The sequence below is a fragment of the Vidua macroura genome, chromosome 3, assembly GCF_024509145.1.
Source record: "Vidua macroura isolate BioBank_ID:100142 chromosome 3, ASM2450914v1, whole genome shotgun sequence".
NCBI classification, from domain to species: Eukaryota; Metazoa; Chordata; class Aves; order Passeriformes; family Viduidae; genus Vidua; species Vidua macroura.
Genome location: NC_071573.1, coordinates 60156365 through 60176473, shown reverse-complemented (window position 1 = coordinate 60176473; position 20109 = coordinate 60156365). Strand labels below are relative to the sequence as shown.

At 35.9% G+C, this 20109-nt stretch overlaps 1 protein-coding gene across 1 annotated transcript in view; it reads left to right on the top strand.

Moving 5' to 3' along the window:
- The window catches only part of ENPP1 (ectonucleotide pyrophosphatase/phosphodiesterase 1), a 53200-nt gene that overhangs the window by 21125 nt on the left and 11966 nt on the right, over positions 1 to 20109 (top strand). The window contains exons 6-16 of the mRNA XM_053972230.1: positions 4179 to 4276; positions 7875 to 7954; positions 9272 to 9391; positions 10473 to 10582; positions 11736 to 11801; positions 12109 to 12181; positions 13844 to 13952; positions 15097 to 15228; positions 16848 to 16879; positions 18517 to 18644; positions 19686 to 19755. Coding sequence (XP_053828205.1) covers positions 4179 to 4276; positions 7875 to 7954; positions 9272 to 9391; positions 10473 to 10582; positions 11736 to 11801; positions 12109 to 12181; positions 13844 to 13952; positions 15097 to 15228; positions 16848 to 16879; positions 18517 to 18644; positions 19686 to 19755 — 1018 coding nt within the window. The remainder of the gene's footprint in view (positions 1 to 4178; positions 4277 to 7874; positions 7955 to 9271; positions 9392 to 10472; positions 10583 to 11735; positions 11802 to 12108; positions 12182 to 13843; positions 13953 to 15096; positions 15229 to 16847; positions 16880 to 18516; positions 18645 to 19685; positions 19756 to 20109) is intronic.

The window sequence follows — 20109 nt, the reverse complement described above, 5'->3', positions numbered from 1 at the left end:
ATGATTGTAAATCTAAGCTATCAATAGGAGTGACTTAAATTCTAGATCGATTTATGTTCCAGTAGTAAATACTTGCTAGACATGTTATGGGACACGTTATGCGATAACTATATTCTTGTCTGATAAGTATCAAAAAATACAGACCTATTTTATTTTGATTTTGAAATTATAGTCCAATCGGATATTTCTAAGTAAAACTATTTTATTTTGTTTTTATGTCATTACTTTTTTGACTTAAGATATTTAAATCATGCTATATTTATTCATTGGAGTTATAATACTGTCAAACAAAATATAAAATATTTCCATTTGAAATATTTCATACCAATTGAGTACCCCTCACTCTGATTCAGAGCACTAACAGTTGCTGACATGTCAGAACCTTAATCAGGACAGAAACTGTAGCTTCTGTCCAGCTTGTAGTCCAAGTCCCCAGTAATCCCCTATGTAGGAAAGTGATAGCCAGGTGGTTCTTGAAGGTTTTGTCGTTGAATTTTATTCCGAATTCAGGAGCCGTTTGGGACTTCTTGATAGCAGCTGGGTCTAGAATGATGATTTCTCTCACGCAGGGTTAGGAAGCGTTGCCCCCAAGAGGTTGGTAAACAAAGAAGAGACTTGTGCGCATCCACGCTCAAAGTTAATGACGCATATGCCGTAGGGCAGCTCCTGTTGGTTAACTTGTTTTTAGGGTTTTTTGTTTGTTTTTTTTTCTGTTCAGCTCATGAAAGGGATACATAGTTACTCCTCTAAAATTGTTTTAATCCTGGTAAACCCCAAAATGTTGCAATAAAACCCAGCCCAGGAAAGGGTGATGTGTGGTCAGAGTTGAATCAAACAGTGTTGACTGAAGGTTCATCTTGGACTGTTAGCACACAAGCCTCTCCCAAAAGTAACAACTCTGTAAACAATCCACTTCTTCCTATGCTGTGTGGTAGGCACACCTATGCTGTGTGCTAGTGCAGGTGAATTTAGTTGCAGTGCTCATTTTGAGACTTCAGGATATTCATTCTGATTCCGTGCATATTAATACAGCATATGTGGGTTCAGATTGCTGGTTTTATTCTGTTTTAGTTTTAGCTGGGTTTTAGCTGTTCCTGTGGTGCAGAATAGACAAAAGATGAGGTGCTTAATCTGAGAAATCCCACTGATTTCAGTGGGATCAACTGCTCACTGATTTCACTGATCAACTACTTAAAATTAAGTACACAACTAAGTCTTTCCAAAACTGGGTTCTATATTGTTTAATAGCATTATAAAGTTAATAGGCTGTAAGATCTCAGGAGTGATCTTGTCATTCCCACTATTCTAGGAGTGGAATGATACTCAGACAATTCAAACCTACTTAAGCAGTTTATCCTAGTACTTACATAGATGGCTTTGCTGATGACTTTTTGCTGTCTTTTTGTCCTCATGTCTTTTTCTGTACTTCAGGCCTATTACTATTTGTGCTGTCTTCATTGAGCTGTAAGAGCATCTGATTACTTTCCTCTTTGCTGATCTCTCTTTATATCTGGAGATTGCTCTTATGCCTCCTGTTGAGGCTTTCTGTACATTTAGTGGAAAAGAAAGTTTTTCTTCCTGTGCTTTATGGCTGTATACAAGCAGTATGAATGTATGTAGGATAAGAAGTCTTCTGTGTATTATATTAGGCTTTTCAAGAGAGCTTTCTTTTCCTTCCTATTTTGTTTTCTTTCTCTTAATTATGGTCTAACCTGCCTGCAGTGAGGGAGGTCAACTTGGCAATGTGTTCCTTGGTTCTGGCCTCTTGATCATATAGAGTGGTGAACCTACTAGACCACAGCAAGCCTGTGTTGCCTGCATAATGCTTCCATAGAAGCCAGTTTATAGGAGGGGATAATTGCTATTGCATTTCCTTCAGTTTGGAGTCAGGATGTGACTGTGGCATGCCTGTTTATCCAAGAGCTGTGAAACACGCTTGTCTTACTGTTTGGACACAGAGAGCATAAATCACAACAGGACCAAAACTTGAGCCTCCCAGACTTGCTTGCTCATGGCAGCCCATTCATTAAGTAGCAAGTGCAGTCTCGGCTACTGACAGGAAAAATGCGTGGAAGTGGCTGATATACCTAAGAATGGAGCTTGGGTCAGTTTGTCTGGAGAGCGCAGTTTAACATGGTCTGTCATGCTTTGCTTCCCTGAACACTAGGGCAGTTCACAAAATAGATGAGTTTTGGCATGTGTAGAGTATACAAGAAGTGAAATGGGCAATTGCCCTCATTGTGGCAATGGCCTATTTTGCCAAGTTTAATTTTACATGTGCAAAGGGGTCAGTTGCTAGATTTGCAGACAACCGAAACATGTATTTAACAGTTGGTTTACTTGGAAATGCCAAACCAGAAACAGTTGCATAAAGTCCCTTTCTAAGTGCTTGTTTTAAGTTTGGTGGGGTTTTCTGGTCTGGTTTTGGTTTATTTTTTTTTCTTTTTTTTTGTTTTTTTTTTTTTTTAATTAGACTTGTTGGTAAGTAGTATTGAACAGCCTTTGCCTCAAAGTTCACATTTTATTGCACAGAACTTTGCAGTGAAGATTTTTAGACCTCTGCACTGAAGTGAATCAATTTATTGAGAAGGGACATGTAAAACTTGTAGAGATCAGAATCTATGGTGCAAAAAATTACTTGTAATATGGGCAAAGGTAGTGCTCAGTTTCCTTACTCTGTTCTGCCATATGGCTTTAATTTTGACCTGAAAATCATTAATTTCTGTTCCCACCTCTGACATATAAATTAAAAAGCAGGCTACAAACATTCATCTTAGAAATGCATCTAAAGATTTTATTCTATGGGGTATAGGGTAGGCTATGTAATAATTCTGACTAATGAAATCCTTTTAGCTGAACTGTTGTCCAAATTGTTGATTAAAATTTTCTTAGGATCGACATGTTTTGATTGCCTGACTGTTTCTTAGTTTAATATAGTTTCTTTTGTTTGACTGACACACAGCTCATAAATGTTTCATTTGTAACTGACTCTTCAGATTTTTTTTTGTGGGATACATCAGTAAAGAAATTGTCAACACTTTATAAATAATATTTGTCTTCTATCCTCACTCTTTTATTTTTGGAAACTGAAGTATAACAAAGTTTAAAAAAATGTAAATATAAAAAGGGAAAATGAGCTGGCAATAAACCAATATTTTAATATTATAATATTATAAATATTAAATTGTTTTATGAAATTCCATATTTTCAATAGTTATTGCTGCACAGCAGTGATTTTTTTTCAGTCTCACATGCCCTCATATCTATAGGTCAAACACAGGGTATGTTTTCTTCAAGGAAGAAGTTACTGATATTACAGAAGTTACTATTCCTGTCTGTGATGCAATGTTTTAAGTACTTACAGTTGGGGAGAAATTGTTTGAACAGGACTGAATCTGGGAACAAGTCAAGACTGGAAAACATAGGTCCTGTGGAGACTGGAAGGGGAGATTTTGTTTTTATTGGTTCCAGTGAAATCAGTATCTGAATTTATCTGTCAAGTTCCTGCCAGAAATGCTGTTACAGTGTTTTCAGTCGCAGGGCCACATTTTTGAGTTTGGAGATTGGTAGGACTTCTGGAGCGGTAAGCAAATTCTTTTTGGTTGGACAATCTTTGGAAGATGAGAAAAAAAGTATGTGTTTTAGTTGCTGATTTAACATACCCTGTGCATTAGACTTGCTTACAGGTCTTTGCGCTGTATATATACATTAAAAAATCATTTTTTTATTAGGTTACAGGCTGTTGAGAAGAAAAGTAAATAAAGGAAAATTTGGCTTTGCATTGCCTTCTTTCTTTCCGTGCTCTTAGCTTGGGGTGGGAGAACGGGTTTGGAGGGGCTGAGTGTTGCTTCAGTGGGACTGATTTCAAGATAAGGAGTACCAAACCTATCAGATGGATCACCTGAGCATCTTGGCTTGTTCATCTTAAAGGTGTGTTTGAAATCAGGCCTTGGTCATGGCTTTTCTGTGCATGCCCTGCTGCAAACCTCAGCCTCTTGAGCAGAGGGACTGGACAGCTCACCACTGTGCCAGCAAAACTTCTGCTGAGGAGGATTTCCTTGGCCTGGCTTATAGCCCCATAATGAACATTCCCACTGTCTGGGGAAACTTTCTTGAAATTAGTGATAGGAAACTGTTTCTCAGAGTCTGCTTTTAATATTCAATTTCTGTTTGTTCAGATTTACCAAGTCTCCAGTGTTACTATTTTCATTGGATGGCTTCAGAGCAGAATATTTGCAGACTTGGGGTGGACTTCTACCTGTTATTAGCAAATTACGTGAGTAGTTTCTTTGTCTAAAAACTATTATGATGTCTTACCTGAAAAAAAGCCACAAATGCAGCTCTCCTCACTCTTTAAAATCCTGACTCTTCTGCCATGAATATGGAAGTTGTTGCCCTAAAGGACACCAATGCACAAAGAACTTTAGTATTGGAAAGTGGAAGGGCAAGAAAGAGAGAAAAAGAGGGCTTGAGGAAAGGGCCCTTTTGATTTTCAGTGAAATCTTATGAGTTATAGCCCCTGTTATATTTAGGAGGTGGATTTTTTTTTTTTTTTTGCTGTGAGGTTATTTTATTTCTTCAAAATGGAAGTAGATCCTTTTTTACTCTATAATGCGTATCATCTTATATTTAGGTGGAATGGCTGTGGAAAATGAAAAGCATTTGATTATATTTGGGAAAGAAGACAGAGAAGGAATAGACTAAGAAGAGATGATATAGAAGGGCTGGTAGAAATGTAATGAATCCAAGAAAACCTTAATTTAACAAAGATTTCCAGAAGAAATAAGAAATATTCCCCAGCTTTTTTAATGTCTTACTTGATTTGGTGGTGTCTAAATAATTTTAGTTACTTTTCCTGTTTCTGTTTTGGCTGTGGTCTGTAGAGAACTGATGGTATTTCTTGTCTGAAAAATACGCCAATCTTCTTGACATTCATAAATTACTACCTGGGGTGCCTGGTTTCAGTTTGACTAAAAATAAATCAGTAAAAATACTTGCTTTTTTACACAGTGGTTGTTACAACTTGAAGTGTTCCAGAGGATAACAATTCGCAGATGTATTTGAGGTTTTGGGTTCTTTTTAGTTTTGTTCCATGCTAGAATAAAATGAGACATTTGCAAAGTTTTTATTAGATGCAATTATAAAAAATTAAACTGGAGATTTCTGGACATTTCTAGGAGAGGCTGGCTAGTACAAATTATTCTAGCTCTGCCTGATATACAGGATAGAAGTGTCACAAAGCATCTGTAGGGCTTCCAGTCTGTGACACTTACACATGTAAAGTGTTTCTTCATTCTTTGGTCTGGATAGACTACAGTGGGACTTCTCTCATTGACTTCTTTAATTAACTTGTACTTCTCTTTGCACTGAAGCCATGATTAATTCTGACCACTGAGAAATAAAAATATATTTGTATCTTCATCAAAGTCATTTCACTTCTCCACAGCTACGAGGTTTTTGATGGTCAAAATGTATATATTTAAAGGATTCTAATACCAGAATGCCTAATAATACATGTTTTATATCCAGCAAAATAATGCCCCCGTCTGGGAGCAAGTATTAATTATGCATTATACTTATGGTTCTAGAGTACTCTGGATAATTTTTTGGTAATATGGTAGAAGGGCTTTGCTATACAATGTGCTACAGGATCTTCAGTTTTCTTCTCTTTTCCCTTGTAGTAACAAATTGGTGAACTGCTCAAATAAACCAAATTTTCTTTAGTAAGAGAAAAATATTCTCATTAATGAAACTTGGTGTCACTGAGGTGTATATCCACTCTGAGGGCCTGTGGCTTCAAATCTCTTATGTGCTTTATGTTCCATGTGTCCAAAAATGGTGGAAGCAGTCATATTCTAAAAATAAACTTTTATATGGGTGAGTAATACTTCTGCAGGACCTCACTATTCAGAAAAGGGTAATGAAATCTATTCCTCTGTGTAGACAGGTAACAATAGTGAGTAAATTGCTTGACTATTGCTGAAAAATTGTATTAAATAATTTCAGAGTTCATAGCTGTCCATTTATAGGACTATTCAATTTTCAAAAGAGTTTAAGAATGACAGCATTTACAAAGCAGTGAACAGCTACTCACATTCAGAAACTTACGGGATTGCCTGGTTCTGTGTTAAATTAGGACCGTGCTAAATGTCTGGATTTAAAGCATGTTATGACAAGTGCAGAATTCCAATAGATAAAAATATTGCCATTATTTGGTCCTGATATTCTGGTGTCTCCTTGGAGAAATCTGTCAGAAAAGATGTCTGTAAGACTATAATAATTTCACTTTTACCATGTTTTGTTATACATTTGCTCTCCCTGCTATTTGGAAGGTGGACAATTCAGCATGGAGCTGAGGGATTTTAGTGAAGCCAGGCATAGTCTTGCTGTGCACATGTGGTGTTCAGAAAAGACATTTTCATATACAATTATGCTGTGATATTTTAAGTTTTAGATAAATGATCCTTTTGTCTTTAAACATCTTTAGCTAAGCCAATGAGCCAAAAAGAATAATCATAACTCTGATGGGAAGTCCTAGCAAAAACTGCCTAGGATTTTTGGCAAAACTTTTAAAGTGTGTTTTTCTATTACTTTTAAAAGGAAACAAAAAAAAAAAAAAAACCAAAAAAAAAAACCAAAACAAACAAACAAAAAAAAACAACAACAAAAAAAAAACCAAAAAAAAACAAAAAAAAAAAAAAAAAAAAAGAAAACAACCTCCCCAGCCACCCACACCAAAAAACTAAGATTTTGGAAAACAGTCTCAACAACAGATTTGGAAGTAGTTGAAATGTGCTAGATGTTTTCCAGTAATAAGAGAAGATACAAGTGATTATTAGTTACTTACAGAACACAAGTGTGAGAGGGGATGCCTGTGTGACTTGAAAGGATTTATTTTTCTCACCTGGCTTCTTTTATCTTGATTAGCTCAAATTGATTATTTCAACTGAAATCTAATTGAAGCCCCAATTCAATGAGTTCAAAGTACCTTGATGAAACACCTCCTATGTTATGAAGCCATTAATTTATATTCTCTTTATATTATATATAATTACTCAGACTAACAGTGAAGATGACGCAGTGATGTTCTTCTTATAGGGTCATTAGTTTTGGTCCTTTAGCATCTGTTGGAGCAGTTTTGGTATTTTTTAAGTTGTCATGAAAACATTTTTTTTTCATTCTGAAAACTGGGACCCACACATTTGCTGATGGAAATTTAGACCCCTTAAATAAGGTTTGTCCAGTTGTTTTGCCCTTGCTAATGCCTCTTCATCCTAGAAAATACTGTACACTAATCTCCATAAAGCCATATGATTTGTATATTGAGATAAAGAAATCTTTGACATTCATCCTAGAATAAGAGCTTATTTTTTATAATTTAAAAGTCCCACAAACAAGAAAGGAAGACTGCATAATAAGCAATGATTTGACAGATGGCTTAGAGAGCCAGGCACCACTGTGCCCGTGGCCACTTCACCTCGCCTCTGGGAGCACCCAGGCTTAAGTGTCTGGCTGGTCTCTGCTGCAGACTGCTTTTACTGCATACCAGGGCAACTTTGGAGGGTGTGATGTCTTTCATTTTTCATTCTTATCTGTACATGCTTTTCACAAAGGCTGTAGGTTTTGCTCATGTGACCATTTCAGTCAGCCAGCCAGTAGGCATATTTTGTGTTAATAGGCTTTTAGTCAGCTTGTAAATGAATATGGGAAGAAAACTTAAGTATTACATCAACATTTTTGAAGAATTAAAACCTTCTGGAAATATATTCTGGGTTTTTTTTTTTTCCTTTTTAATAGCTATACATTGTCATGAGAGAAGCTTGCAAGATTTTTATTTCAGTAATTTTGCTGACTTTCTTTGTTACTTCCTCTAGAGAAATGTGGAACATACACTTCCAGTATGAGACCAGTGTATCCTTCAAAAACCTTTCCCAACCATTACTCCATTGTCACAGTAAGAATTCTTGTATGTTATATGTGTCCACTACTGTTAATTATCAAGTTTTCTCCAAGGGTATAGTATATTTTGATGCATTATTAAAATAATTTGATTTCCCTTCAGAATAGGAAAAATTATGTATTATATTTATGTAATTTAGGTTAACAGCTATTATATAACAGTACAGCTAAGTGGCCAGATCTAATGTAAATAAATCAAGTCCTTCCAAGAGTAGATGTGAAAAATCCCATATAGCCAAAAGTTCACATCACTTTACAAAACAACACATCACTTTTTACAAAACTCCTCATTTGTGTATTTTGACTAAATTGCAGTTTCATCTCTTGGAGTGGGAGCAGCCTGACTGCTTTAAGTTGCCTACCTTATTCCACTTCATTAAGGTGGCCTGGCATGATGCAAAGGAGGGTATGAAATGAGAGGAAAGATTTGAGCATCATGCTGATATTGTCTCTGTGATGGACTGTACCTAAGCCTGCACAGAAATGTCACAAAGCCGATCTTGTAAATTTGACACCTCTTGCATATTGGAGGAAAAAGAAAAATGGAGGTTTTCAATACAAATGCAGAGTTGGAATCCAGGACTTCCTTTTTAGTTTCATCATGCCATGACTAAAATTCAATAAAATACTAGGATCTGCACTTTCTTATCTTCCCAGTTTGTCAAGACCTTTGATGAGAGCACAAGTTCAGGAATGAGGTGCTTAATTGTGTAATCCTCACAAATCTCCATGACTGAATCTGAAACTGAGTCATTAATAATGCCCAGCAGCTATGTGAGGTGTACAGTACAGAGCTTTATCTCAACTCCTCATTCTTGTGAAAAGTAGCAAGGTGGTGGTGTCTTATCCCTTATAAATGTAAATAGGAGCTAGTCTGATTAAAGACAGAGCACAAAGTCTACTAAAACTACCCAACACCTGGTGCCTGCGGTTCTTTGACTACTCATGTAGTGGTTTTCTAGAGCTAGAGCTTTTGCTCATGTGAAGGAGGTCTAGCATAGTTAATTGCTTTATCTTTGGTACTAAAGAGACAACAAATATGTGAACTCTAACAGTGTCTTTCAGTTTGATCCCAAAGGACAGTGCCTAGTTTTTTTTTTTAATCTCACTGACAAGCAAATAAGGCTTGGAAGGTAGGGCTTGGAAGCAGCGAGAGATGCTACTGCTGAATTTGGTTCCTGAGCTACTAGTGGAGTAGAAGTCACCAGCAGAGTGACTGTTCAATGGATATATTTGTCTAAAGGACATGTTTGAGTAGCTGGAAGGTTCTTTTTCTTTAGAGCATTGCAACAAGGCATACTCTCAATTGCAGGGGCTGTATCCTGAATCTCATGGTATAATTGATAACAAGATGTATGACCCTAAAAGAAATGCATCCTTCACCCTTAAAAGCAAGGAGAAGTTTAATCCACAGTGGTACCAAGGCCAGCCTGTAAGTATTAATGCCCTTCTGAGAATGTACAACACCCTGTTATGTTACTTAATATGGCTTGGATGCATAGTGATGTTGAAAGGGTACAGAGGGTCATTCTAAGTCAGCCAAGAAGCGTTATTCAGCACCACTAGGACTTGCCGTACTAGAGCTGCAAAATAACAAATGAAACAAAATGTAACAGCTTTTGTTGAACTTAAATGGAATTCTCCCTAAGGACAATGCTGACCTAAAATAGCTAATATAGCTACCAGATTTTCACTTGTTTTTAACATGAATGGGCTTGCAGTTAACTTCTGCAAGTTTGAGTAATAAGAAGCACTAATAAAGGTTTATGCTCTGCTTAAATTACTTGTAAGTCCAAAGATGTGGTTTTAAAAGAAATTGTATCAGCTCAATCATATACGTATGGCAAAACTGATGAGATTGGCTTGAAAATGAAGTGGCATGGAAAAATCTGAGTGAGCTCTAGCCTGAAGAATAGCAAGGGACTAGATATAAGTATTTAGGATGTGGGGAAGACGGGGTTTTTTTGGTTGTTTGTTTTGTTTTGTTTACTTGTCTTTTTTTTTTTTTTCCTTGAGGAAAGAATACACAGGTGTAGAACTTGCAGGCCACTGAGAATCGAGTGAAGTATGAGTTAGGCAGGAAACATGCAGAAGGCATAAATCTGTAAACCATGTGAGCAGCAGAAAAGAACTGTCCAAAATGCTGTTTCCATATGTTAAGAGTGTGTGGGACATAGGTCCTTGGAATATTGCCACCCCTTTTGAGACATTTCCCCTTCCTGGTATTCAGCCATGGTTCTACCATTGCATTTTTGCTAATGGTTCCTGCCTCTGTCCTGGCTCTCCATGGCATTGCAGCAGCAGTGATGTGGGTGTTTGCCACAAGGAATCAGCCTACAAGGTGTTGCTGGGCTGCAGATAGCGATGACAGGCAAGATGGACGGGAGTGCTCCATGAAACGATTGGTTTCTGATCTCGCTGAAGGGTGTGGAGTTGGTGAGGGGGCCGTGGGCTTGGCAGGCTCTCAGCTGATTTGGTGATGGGCGCTAATGATGGCAAATGTTCTCTGGCAGATTTGGCTCACGGCCATGTACCAAGGGCTGAAAGCAGGGACCTTCTTCTGGCCTGGGTCTGATGTAGCAGTGAATGGAACCTTTCCAAACCTGTATGAAATATATAATGGGTATGTAAATGCCTGTGCCTCAGGAATATTTGACTTTAACAATTGCAGTGGGATAGATGCCAGAGAAAGCATATTTTTTCCCTACTTTTCTAAATAATTTTGTACAATGGGGAAAAAAGGCTAGGATCCAATTAACTTTGTTTCAGTATAATGTAGAGCCTTTGTTTAATTATGTTTTCATTCCTCAAAAAATGTTCTAATGGTAAGATGTGTAAAAATCAGCTTTAAGCATAACGAGCTTTGAAGCTCTAGTGCTTTACTCTTTCTATTTATATAAACCTTTTGTGGCTGGGGTAGAATATTTCAATCCAAACATCTCATGAGTGAATGGATCAGGCCTTGATGTGATGTTGTCCATGGAAACTAAAGTTTTACTGTTGACTGTGGTAAGCCGTTCCAATTTAAAATTATTTTCATTGCAGATTTTGAAAATATTAAGGCACTCATATTTTAGTCAGTGATTGCTCTTCACTGCAATTAAACATTTTCTGCTTAATGAAATAATCTCAAATCTTGCCCAAGAAATCAAGCTTCTCATTTCTATCTTAGGATCATTTTCTCTTCTTACACCCTTCATACAGGATGGAATTTTCAATTCTAGATTTGCTACCTATATTTTCTTCCCTAGGAACTGATGATGCACTGTTACTTTAACTTGTGTTAAACACTGAATACTTACTTTGTGGGTGCCTGGTGTTGTTAAAGGTCAACATGCTTATTGTTGGTCTACTTCTGTAATTGATGGCAGAGATCTACTTTGTAAGATAGTATGAGAAACTTTTATTCAACCTATTTAAATTTAAAATACCCAACCCCACTCCTAAACCAGGACTTTTTCAAAACGTAATACAGGAATAAAAGCTTGCAAGTAACTTTGCACCTTAAGGCCAATTATTTGCTTTGTATAATAAGCATAAGCACTACTGGGAGCATTATTCTAATCATATTGGGAACAATATTCAAGGGAGATTTGGATCAGGCCATAAACTCCTGTAGAGTCAGGCAATTAGCACAGGCAAATTTGTATCCTGCTAAAAAGCCTTTATTGATTTTTTTTTTCGCTAAAGTACAGTGATTTTTTGGTAATGTATGGCTAAAGGATTTAGCTCTTTAGAAACACATGGTTAGTTGATATTGCATTATTTTGATGCAGCTCAATCCCCTTTGAAGAAAGAGTGGTGACTGTCCTTCGCTGGCTGCAGCTGCCTGAAGATGAAAGGTAGGTACACATTTGTCAGTGTGAGTTCCTGTTTGAGTGGTATTGCAATGAATTACTTTGTAAGTACACTTTATGTTTTAAACAATATCTTATGCTTTATTCTAACAATGTTGAAATGTTATTTAGTGCAAACCTGTTTCTATGACTGAAAACTTTTAAAATTAAGTTGCATCTCTCAGTTTAATGTATTTTTCCTCTGAATGACAGCATTGTTTCCAATATGTGATCTCCATTGTTGAAATATAATCTCTTCATACTGTCTCAACATGTATGTAAAATATTACATTTTTGGTACTGTTTGATATAGACCACACTTTTACACTCTGTATTTAGAAGAACCAGATTCCTCGGGCCATAAGTTTGGACCAGTAAGCAGCGGAGTAAGTAGTTTTGTAGTTTCTTAATTTTTTTTTTTTTAAGTTTGATGCTTTGCTCTGACTCTATAAGTTCCATAATTTATGTTAGGTTAATTGAGATCATGTGAAGTATGCTTTTTAGGAAAAAAAATTGTGAATGGACAGTCCATCTATGATTAACATTGATATAAAGCATATAATGGCCTATTTAGTGAGCCTAATTTTTATTTTATTTATTTCAATAACTTTTAAATTACCAACATGTTTGGATATGTCTTGTATGTTTTTTTATCTGCTCCTACTTACTAATGGTTCATGTTGATTTTTGGCAGGGGAGGGGAATGGGAACAGAAAATCTGTATAATTTTAATTTAGCAACAACAGAGGTTTGCATAACAATGTCCAAGTTGTGGTGGTTAAGTATTCATGCTACAATTGTAATTCTTTTCCCCCCAGTCTCTGTGCTAAGGTTAGGTGGATTTTGGCTTTATTTCTCTTTTATAATTTAGGCCTTCTCAGAAAGAGACAGATAAGATGAACATTTGCCTCATCACAGTCTGTGATTTATTATAAAAATAAGAAGTCTTTGGGACTGCTACTGTCTTAAAAAATACTGAATAGCTTTGCATTTTTACCAAAGTGAAAAATTCAAAGCAAAAAGTTCTTGGAAATTCAGGATCTTTGTAAAATTCTCCCATCTTGAAGAGTCAGGTAGTTTAGGCATCATAAGTAGGTCTTTAGCTTCGGTGGTGACAAAAGTAGAAAAGCTCTTGCCCATTCCTCTTGAGCTGTGAGTAGCTGCTATTCATGTAAGGAAGTAGCAGACATAATTGGAACTACAGTATAGGGAACTTGATTAAATGGGTTATTTTTCTCTTCAATGAGTGAGTCTAAATTTCTGTATGTCAGGAATGCTCTGGAGAGAAAGACCCTGCAGATTTGCATATAGTCTCTGCAGGAGCATCTCTTCTTTGTTGATACAAAGCAAGACAGCTTGTACTAGTAGTTCAGTGAGGTGACAGAAGTACTTCATTGGAAAATACTTTTTTCAACCTAGCAAGTATTCAAAAGTAGCTCCAGTGCTGTATCTCTGCAAGTGAGCTAGGGCCCCAGACCCCTGATCACAAGCAGTGCTGGACTCTAGTTCATTGTTTGGCTTTTTCAGTTTCTTTAAAGTGGTTTGACTGGATATTAGTCTCAGAGTACAATTTCAAGGACTGTTTGCTCCAATTCCCAACGGGCATTTTGAGGAAGGGTATTACAGGCTTGGCTTCCTCTGTTCTATCCAGCACATCAGTATCTGCATCCTTTGTCATTCCCAGCTGTCCTTGGTTGTGCCCAAGCACAATGCAACAAGCATCCTCAATTTCATACTTTAAAACCACCATCACGGGTTATAATCTGTAAGGTGTTTTTTTGTTTCTGCTTTTGTTTGGGGTTTTTTTTCTTTTTTAAAAGCATCTGCAACTGAAATAACAGATAAAAATGTGTAGCTGTGCCATGGTGCATTATGCAGAAAAAAAAATTGGGCTAAGTGCTGTATAATGTAGATATAGCCAATCTTCTGTAAGTGGAGGGAACTCGAAACAGTGCAGGTGATATGCAGTCTGCAGGCTCTCATTTTTATTTAGACATATTTAACAGTTTTTTAAATACTTACTTTACATTCCTGTTTTTGTCCTGCAGGTCATTATGGCATTACAGAGAGTGGACAAAATAGTAGGGATGCTGATGGATGGTCTAAAGCAAATGAACTTGCATAAATGCCTGAACATTATTTTTATATCAGATCACGGTAAATTTGATTTTATAAAATATATCAGAACTTTGAAGAACTATCTTTATAAAGTAATAGTCTCAATTTATACTTGTATGTTTCTGGCAAGGTTAACAAAGCAAGTAATACCTATAAAAAATATTATCAAGATGATATGAAAGATAATCACTGTGAGAGTCAGACTATTTTATGAGGGGTAAAGAAGTGGAGAACAAGAGAGGAATTAAGTAATTTTCATATTTTATTTCTAATTCCTTTTGTGACCATTACCAGATGATAAAAGAAGTAGAATAAAAAATGTGAACTGTAGAAAAATATATTTATTTTTCTTCTGTCTTTTAACTACACGCCACAGCAACATTTTACAATCTGCTGAGGTACTAAAAATACAAGCCATAGCTTCCTTTCCATTATCAGTTCCCTTATATGTTATTAGAGAGCTGTGAATATGAAATTTGGATTTGTTTTTCTAGCTTTTCTTTATATCTGGAATTATTTCTATAAGTTATGTATTTAAGTAGGTTTTTCTACTTATTTTCTTGACAAATGAACTATAAACAGACTTTCATGCAGCACAAAATTGACTTGCAAAACTCATTGCCACAGGGAATGATGCAAGCCAAATATCTGTCCAGGCTTACAAAAATTATGACATTAATGGAGGGTAAACCTGACAGGAATTATTTAAAGTAGGAGTTTAAAAGCAATAAACAATTTGAAGCCCCTTTGGCATCTGAAAACTGATAAAGAGCGCTGGGAGAAAGACCAGTCAATAATTCTGTGCTTATTGGTTATTTCTTTAGATATGTACTGAACATTATTAGGTAGGAGACTGGGCTGAATTAATACTTGGTCTGACCATTACTACTGTTCTTAGGCTCTTAAGAGTCCTTTTCCCTTTAAAGAAGAAATTTTGTCTATTTATTAAATTGGAGAGTCTTTTTCAGATGAGGCATTGGCTGATAGTATTTATCTGTGATTGGTTTTTTATCTTCTATACATGAGTATTTTGGTCTTCTTGGGTCAGATGCTTTGGGATTGCTGTTAAAAAGACCAGAGAAATTGCATTTCTCACTTCTACTACTAAACTTACATGTCTCCTTAGCAAGGTGACTCTACACTTATATTCCCACTTTAAAAGAAAATGTATTTCCTTTTACAGGGATGGAATTAGGGACCTGCAGAAAAACAGCATATCTGAACAGCTATCTGGACAATGTTCAAGATTTCATAGTTGTACCTGGTCCTGCAGCTCGCCTAAGACCTAATAATGTTCCAGATGAGTATTTCTCTTGTATGTAGTTGCTAAACTAACTTTTGCTATTGGGTTATATGTTTTTGTTCTTTTCAAATACGAACTTAGGATCCATGTATTGCATTAGTAAACTTGAGTGAATGCTAACTAGGGACAACCTGGACAATGATGAAGAGGAAATACTGAGTAGTGTGTGCACTTGTGTTTTTAAAGACCATTTTCAGATTTCCAAGTCTGAAAGTATATTTGAATCCCACATTCAAATACAGAAAAACATTTTATGGGCTGCCTCAGAGTTACCAACTGTAAATGCCTTCTGCCTTGTGAATGGCATTCCTTCACATAACATCGCCTGTGCACAAGACAGCCCAAAAATCCTCCCTTCATGTCTCACCTCATTTCCTAATTTATTAAGTTTTGTATAAATTTGCAATATTTCTGTCTTAGAGAAATGTTAAATTGTTACTATAATTTATATATTTTTGAGTATTATGTTTCCTAGTTATAAAAAACTAATGCCCTGACAGTAATTGAGTAAATTGCAAGTAAACATAAATAATAAAACTGAGTAAAAATCAATGAATACTTACAAATTTTATATTCTGATTTGTTAAGCAGTCTTATTTTAGGCAAGTATTTAATCCCTGAAATTTTTGGTACTTTTTAATGTTGACTGCAGGAGCTTTCTTCATGTTTCATAGTATTTTTGGGTGGGTTGGCATTTTTTTCTGTCAAGATTATTGTTCTCTGTGCCCTTTAAAACTTGTAGACCTCAACCCCAGTGACTTTAAGTCCTGTTTACTTCACTGCTTGATGCTATTCTAAACTGTTTTAAATGTTTACTTGGAGAACATGGGAGTCAAATGCAGTTTCAGGCTCTCCCTGGAGAAGTTCAGGAAGAGAAGTGGTGCATCTCCTCCTTTGGATGTGTGCACTGTTACAATGAAGTAGCATAGCTGTCTTTGTAGCACGGCGTGTATCTGTGCAGGAATTATGAATGGTTCTCTTGCCAGGGTAATCCTTTAGGTACTTGAGTCAGGTATTGTATATCAGAGTCAGGACAGAGTAACTGTGAAATGTAGTGGGCCTGTGTAACACAAAATGTCAAACTACATGATGTAATGGCCCCTTTTGGCTTCAGCCTAAGCATCTGAAATTTAACCAGCTGGTCATTGGCTTTCTTCCGAAAGGATATTTGCTAAGCAAAACTGCTGTCCTGGTAGTTGCATTTTTGTCTTTTTCTTTAAAGACTTATTAGCAAAGAAAAATTCACCTTGATTATCACAGTATTTAGTTGCTTTTTTTCCTGAAAACTTGCTTCTTGGATTATTTTTCTAACTGTGGTTAATATAGTTTACATCTAAGTATAATTAACTTTTAACTAATAAAATTAATTAAAGTCTAACTAATATAATTTAAATTTAAATCTGTAAATAAGTAATCAAGGGGAAAAGAGGCTGAACTAAAATTTTGTAAAAGCAATAGCTTGACATTTTAGGGATTATATTGCTCTATATGGTTTTCAATCTGGAAAAATAATTTCTTATGCCCAGAAATTTATTGAAACGTATAATTTTTATTATGTGATGGGTATGTTTTCATTTTACATCTGATCTTTTTAAACTTAGGTGACTAATACTTACATATGATTCTTCTAGTTAATTATGAAGGCATTGTCAGAAACCTCACGGTAAGTGTTGTCTTATCTGTTGCTCTCGCTTAATTTCTGCTGACATTTACAGGTATTTTATAGCATTAGCTGTTTGCTGGGCAAGTTACATACTATGTGTACTTTGATTCAGTGACAGGATCAGGGGACATAATCTTATACTGCACCAGGAGAGGTTTAGATTGGACACCTGTGTTACACTATGACACGAAATAACTTACAGATGCATGTTATGTAAAAGAGGGAAGAAAAAGAACTGAAAGAAAGATTTTATTTTCTGACTCTACTATATAAAAAATATTAAAAGTGATAGTGGTTTGGAGGATAAAATTGCCACCTCTCCAAGTACACTGGTCAAACTAATAGTCTATCAATTCTGTCTACTCACAAAGAAGAATGTAAAACAATCATTATTTACAAAAACAGTGTAAAAAAATTCAGTAAAAATATGTAAACATCAGAAGGTATAAGAACCTTTTAGAAGAACTTCAAAACTCTCAAAAGAACAGGGCAACACATCTGGAAGAATTTTTTCCAGTTGACAAGGTGATGTTCAGTCATAGTTGTATTCAATGATCTCAGATGTCTTTTTCAACCTAATTGACTTTACGTGTGACCTTTGGTTAACAACAACAACAACAGTAGTTCCACATGGGGAAGGTGAAATTTGAATAAGGTGACATACAGCTATCGAGTTGTGCATTAACTAAAGCTTTGTCTTCATTTCACTGTATTGTGTTTTTCTTCCAACTGGAGAACTTGTGTATCTGGACCATACTAGCTGAGGGCCACGTCAGTGTAAAGCTCAGCTCTATTGCCAGGACACACACAGGATTTTCTTGCTCACACCTTTTTGATAAACAGCTTTGAGAGAGGATATTGAATTTTTTTTTTTGGGGGGGGGAAGGATATCAGTTGCAGTGTAATGAATTTGCTTTTTTTCCTCTGTCCCTGGCTTCTGTTCTCATCCCTGCACCATTATCTGTTCGCCTCTCATTTGTGCATACACTGCTGTTGGTGATAACAATGCTGTTTGTATAGATGACTTCAGTATTCAAAAATTCCAACATTATAGTAGAGATTTTGTTTTGCGGGTATTTTTTTTCCTTTTTAAAATCATTAATGGATCTTGGTTCGTAAAAAAGTTTATTTGTCCCTGTGTGATCAATCTAAAAATCCTGAAATGTCTGTTACCTTCTCTATTACAGAGCTGTAGACTTTTTGCACTGGACAATTTCTTATCACTTGTGAAAGTATCATGATGTTCATGTCTTAGTGTAATTCTTTATTAATTCTATGCAGAATGATTTGATTCTATAGAACTGTAGGCTGTAAGGAAAAAAATAAAGCAAGTTTTCTCTATAATGCAATATTAAATATCTTTTAATAACTATTGAGTCCAAATCCAGTCAGTATTTGTGATTTAAGTATTCATTCATATGTGTCAGATCTTATGACTCCAAATCCAGTAATTATTTGTGATTTAAGTATTCATTCATATGTGTGAGATCTTATGACTCCAAACCCAGTGGAGTTACATTGTTCTTAGTGGAAGTTACTGCAGACCATTTGCAATTGATGTGCTTTGTAAGAACTGTGCATGACATAAAATATGCATTTCACCAAAATTTCCTTATGTTTTAATTTAAACATTTCAGTGCGTAAAACCAAACCAGCCTTTTAAAGCTTATATGAAACAGCTGCTCCCCAAGCGTTTCCATTATTCCTATAATGACCGGATCGAACCGCTGCACTTTTATTTAGACTCCCAATGGCAGCTTGCTCGGTAAGTTTCAGTTCTCAGTACCCAACCGTACAACAAATAATTTATTGTTTTCTCTTCCAAGTGCTTAGAGTTCAGTGATAGCTATTAGAGTGTGATATTCCTGTTTGTCATAGCAAAGGAACACTGCAAAGGAACAATGCATGCTTTTTTCTGCAGGTTTTGCTGGCCTGGGGAGGGTTAATTCTAAATTGGCAGCTAATGGTATTCTGCCTGCTGGGTATGGAGGAAGTGCCAGGTTAGAAACTAAGGTACTCACTCTCAGATACATGAGCACATCTTGCCATGCTGTAGGAATTTCCAAAGTGAGTCCATGAAAGCAGAGCAGGTAAATAATTTCTAGGTTAAATCAGTCTCGTCAGTCATTGAACTTACTGAGTCTGTGGTAGTTAATTACTTTGTGTTTTGATTAAATAATTTACAAGTCCCAAAACAGTGGTATCTGTTGTAATGGTATTAATTTTGAGCACCTCTGTGATACTTCAGGGCTTTCATCATGGAAGAGTTTTTCAGTGCACTTCTTCAGTAAGTCCGGTTGTGTAACAATGTAGATAGACATGTGCAAGTTGTGCAAATCAGGTTTGGGTTAATACAACTGTGTGCTTACATGGTGTGTATGGACCTAGGACAGGTTGGATGTTTGTTTTTATTAGACTGTAAGATTCCCATCTAAATGGTCTAAATTAGATAAGTGTTTTTTTTAAAAAAATATTGAGAATATACTTACATAAAGAACTGTAAAGTTTTTACTGAAGTGACAGTGAACTGAAAAATCTGTTACCCTGAAATGAATTTTTTTTCATTTGTCATGTGCTTTGACTTTAAATGACTCTGACAGACACATAAAAATCCCAAAGGGATAACATTTGCAGAGAAAATTGCCATTCTGATTTTAAAGGCTTTCTCCTCCCAAGCACTAAAGACTTCTCATTCCCTATGGACAATCCTCTAAGTATCTTTAAACAGAGAAGTAAATACATCATCCCTGAATGTACTTTATGCTGATGTGATTTGTGAGTTATATGAACTGTGTATTTTTAATAGAAAACCACTTGAGATTAAAAGCTGCAAAGGTGGATTCCATGGCTCAGATAATCGCTTCCCTAATATGCAGGTGAGGTTTAAGCTTATGTTTGCTCTTATTTTTACTTCCTTCTATTTCCAAATGCTGTGTTGGCTGGCTGCTGAGGTTTTGTTTGTTTGTTTGTTTGATTGATTTAACATCTGTGATATTATTCCATCTGCGGTTAAACAGATAAAACATTTATAGGACTGATATTGTGATGTGCTGGATAACCCACAAAAATAAGGAGAGTCTTGAACTTCTCTTTAATGAGAAATGGGAAGTGATCATAGGGAAACATGAAATCAGATCCTCAGTTTAGTCTAATTTGGGGAAGCCACTTAACCTATCCTCTGCCTTAGTTTCTGCTCTCAATAAAATGAAAGCAAATATTCCTGATTTCAA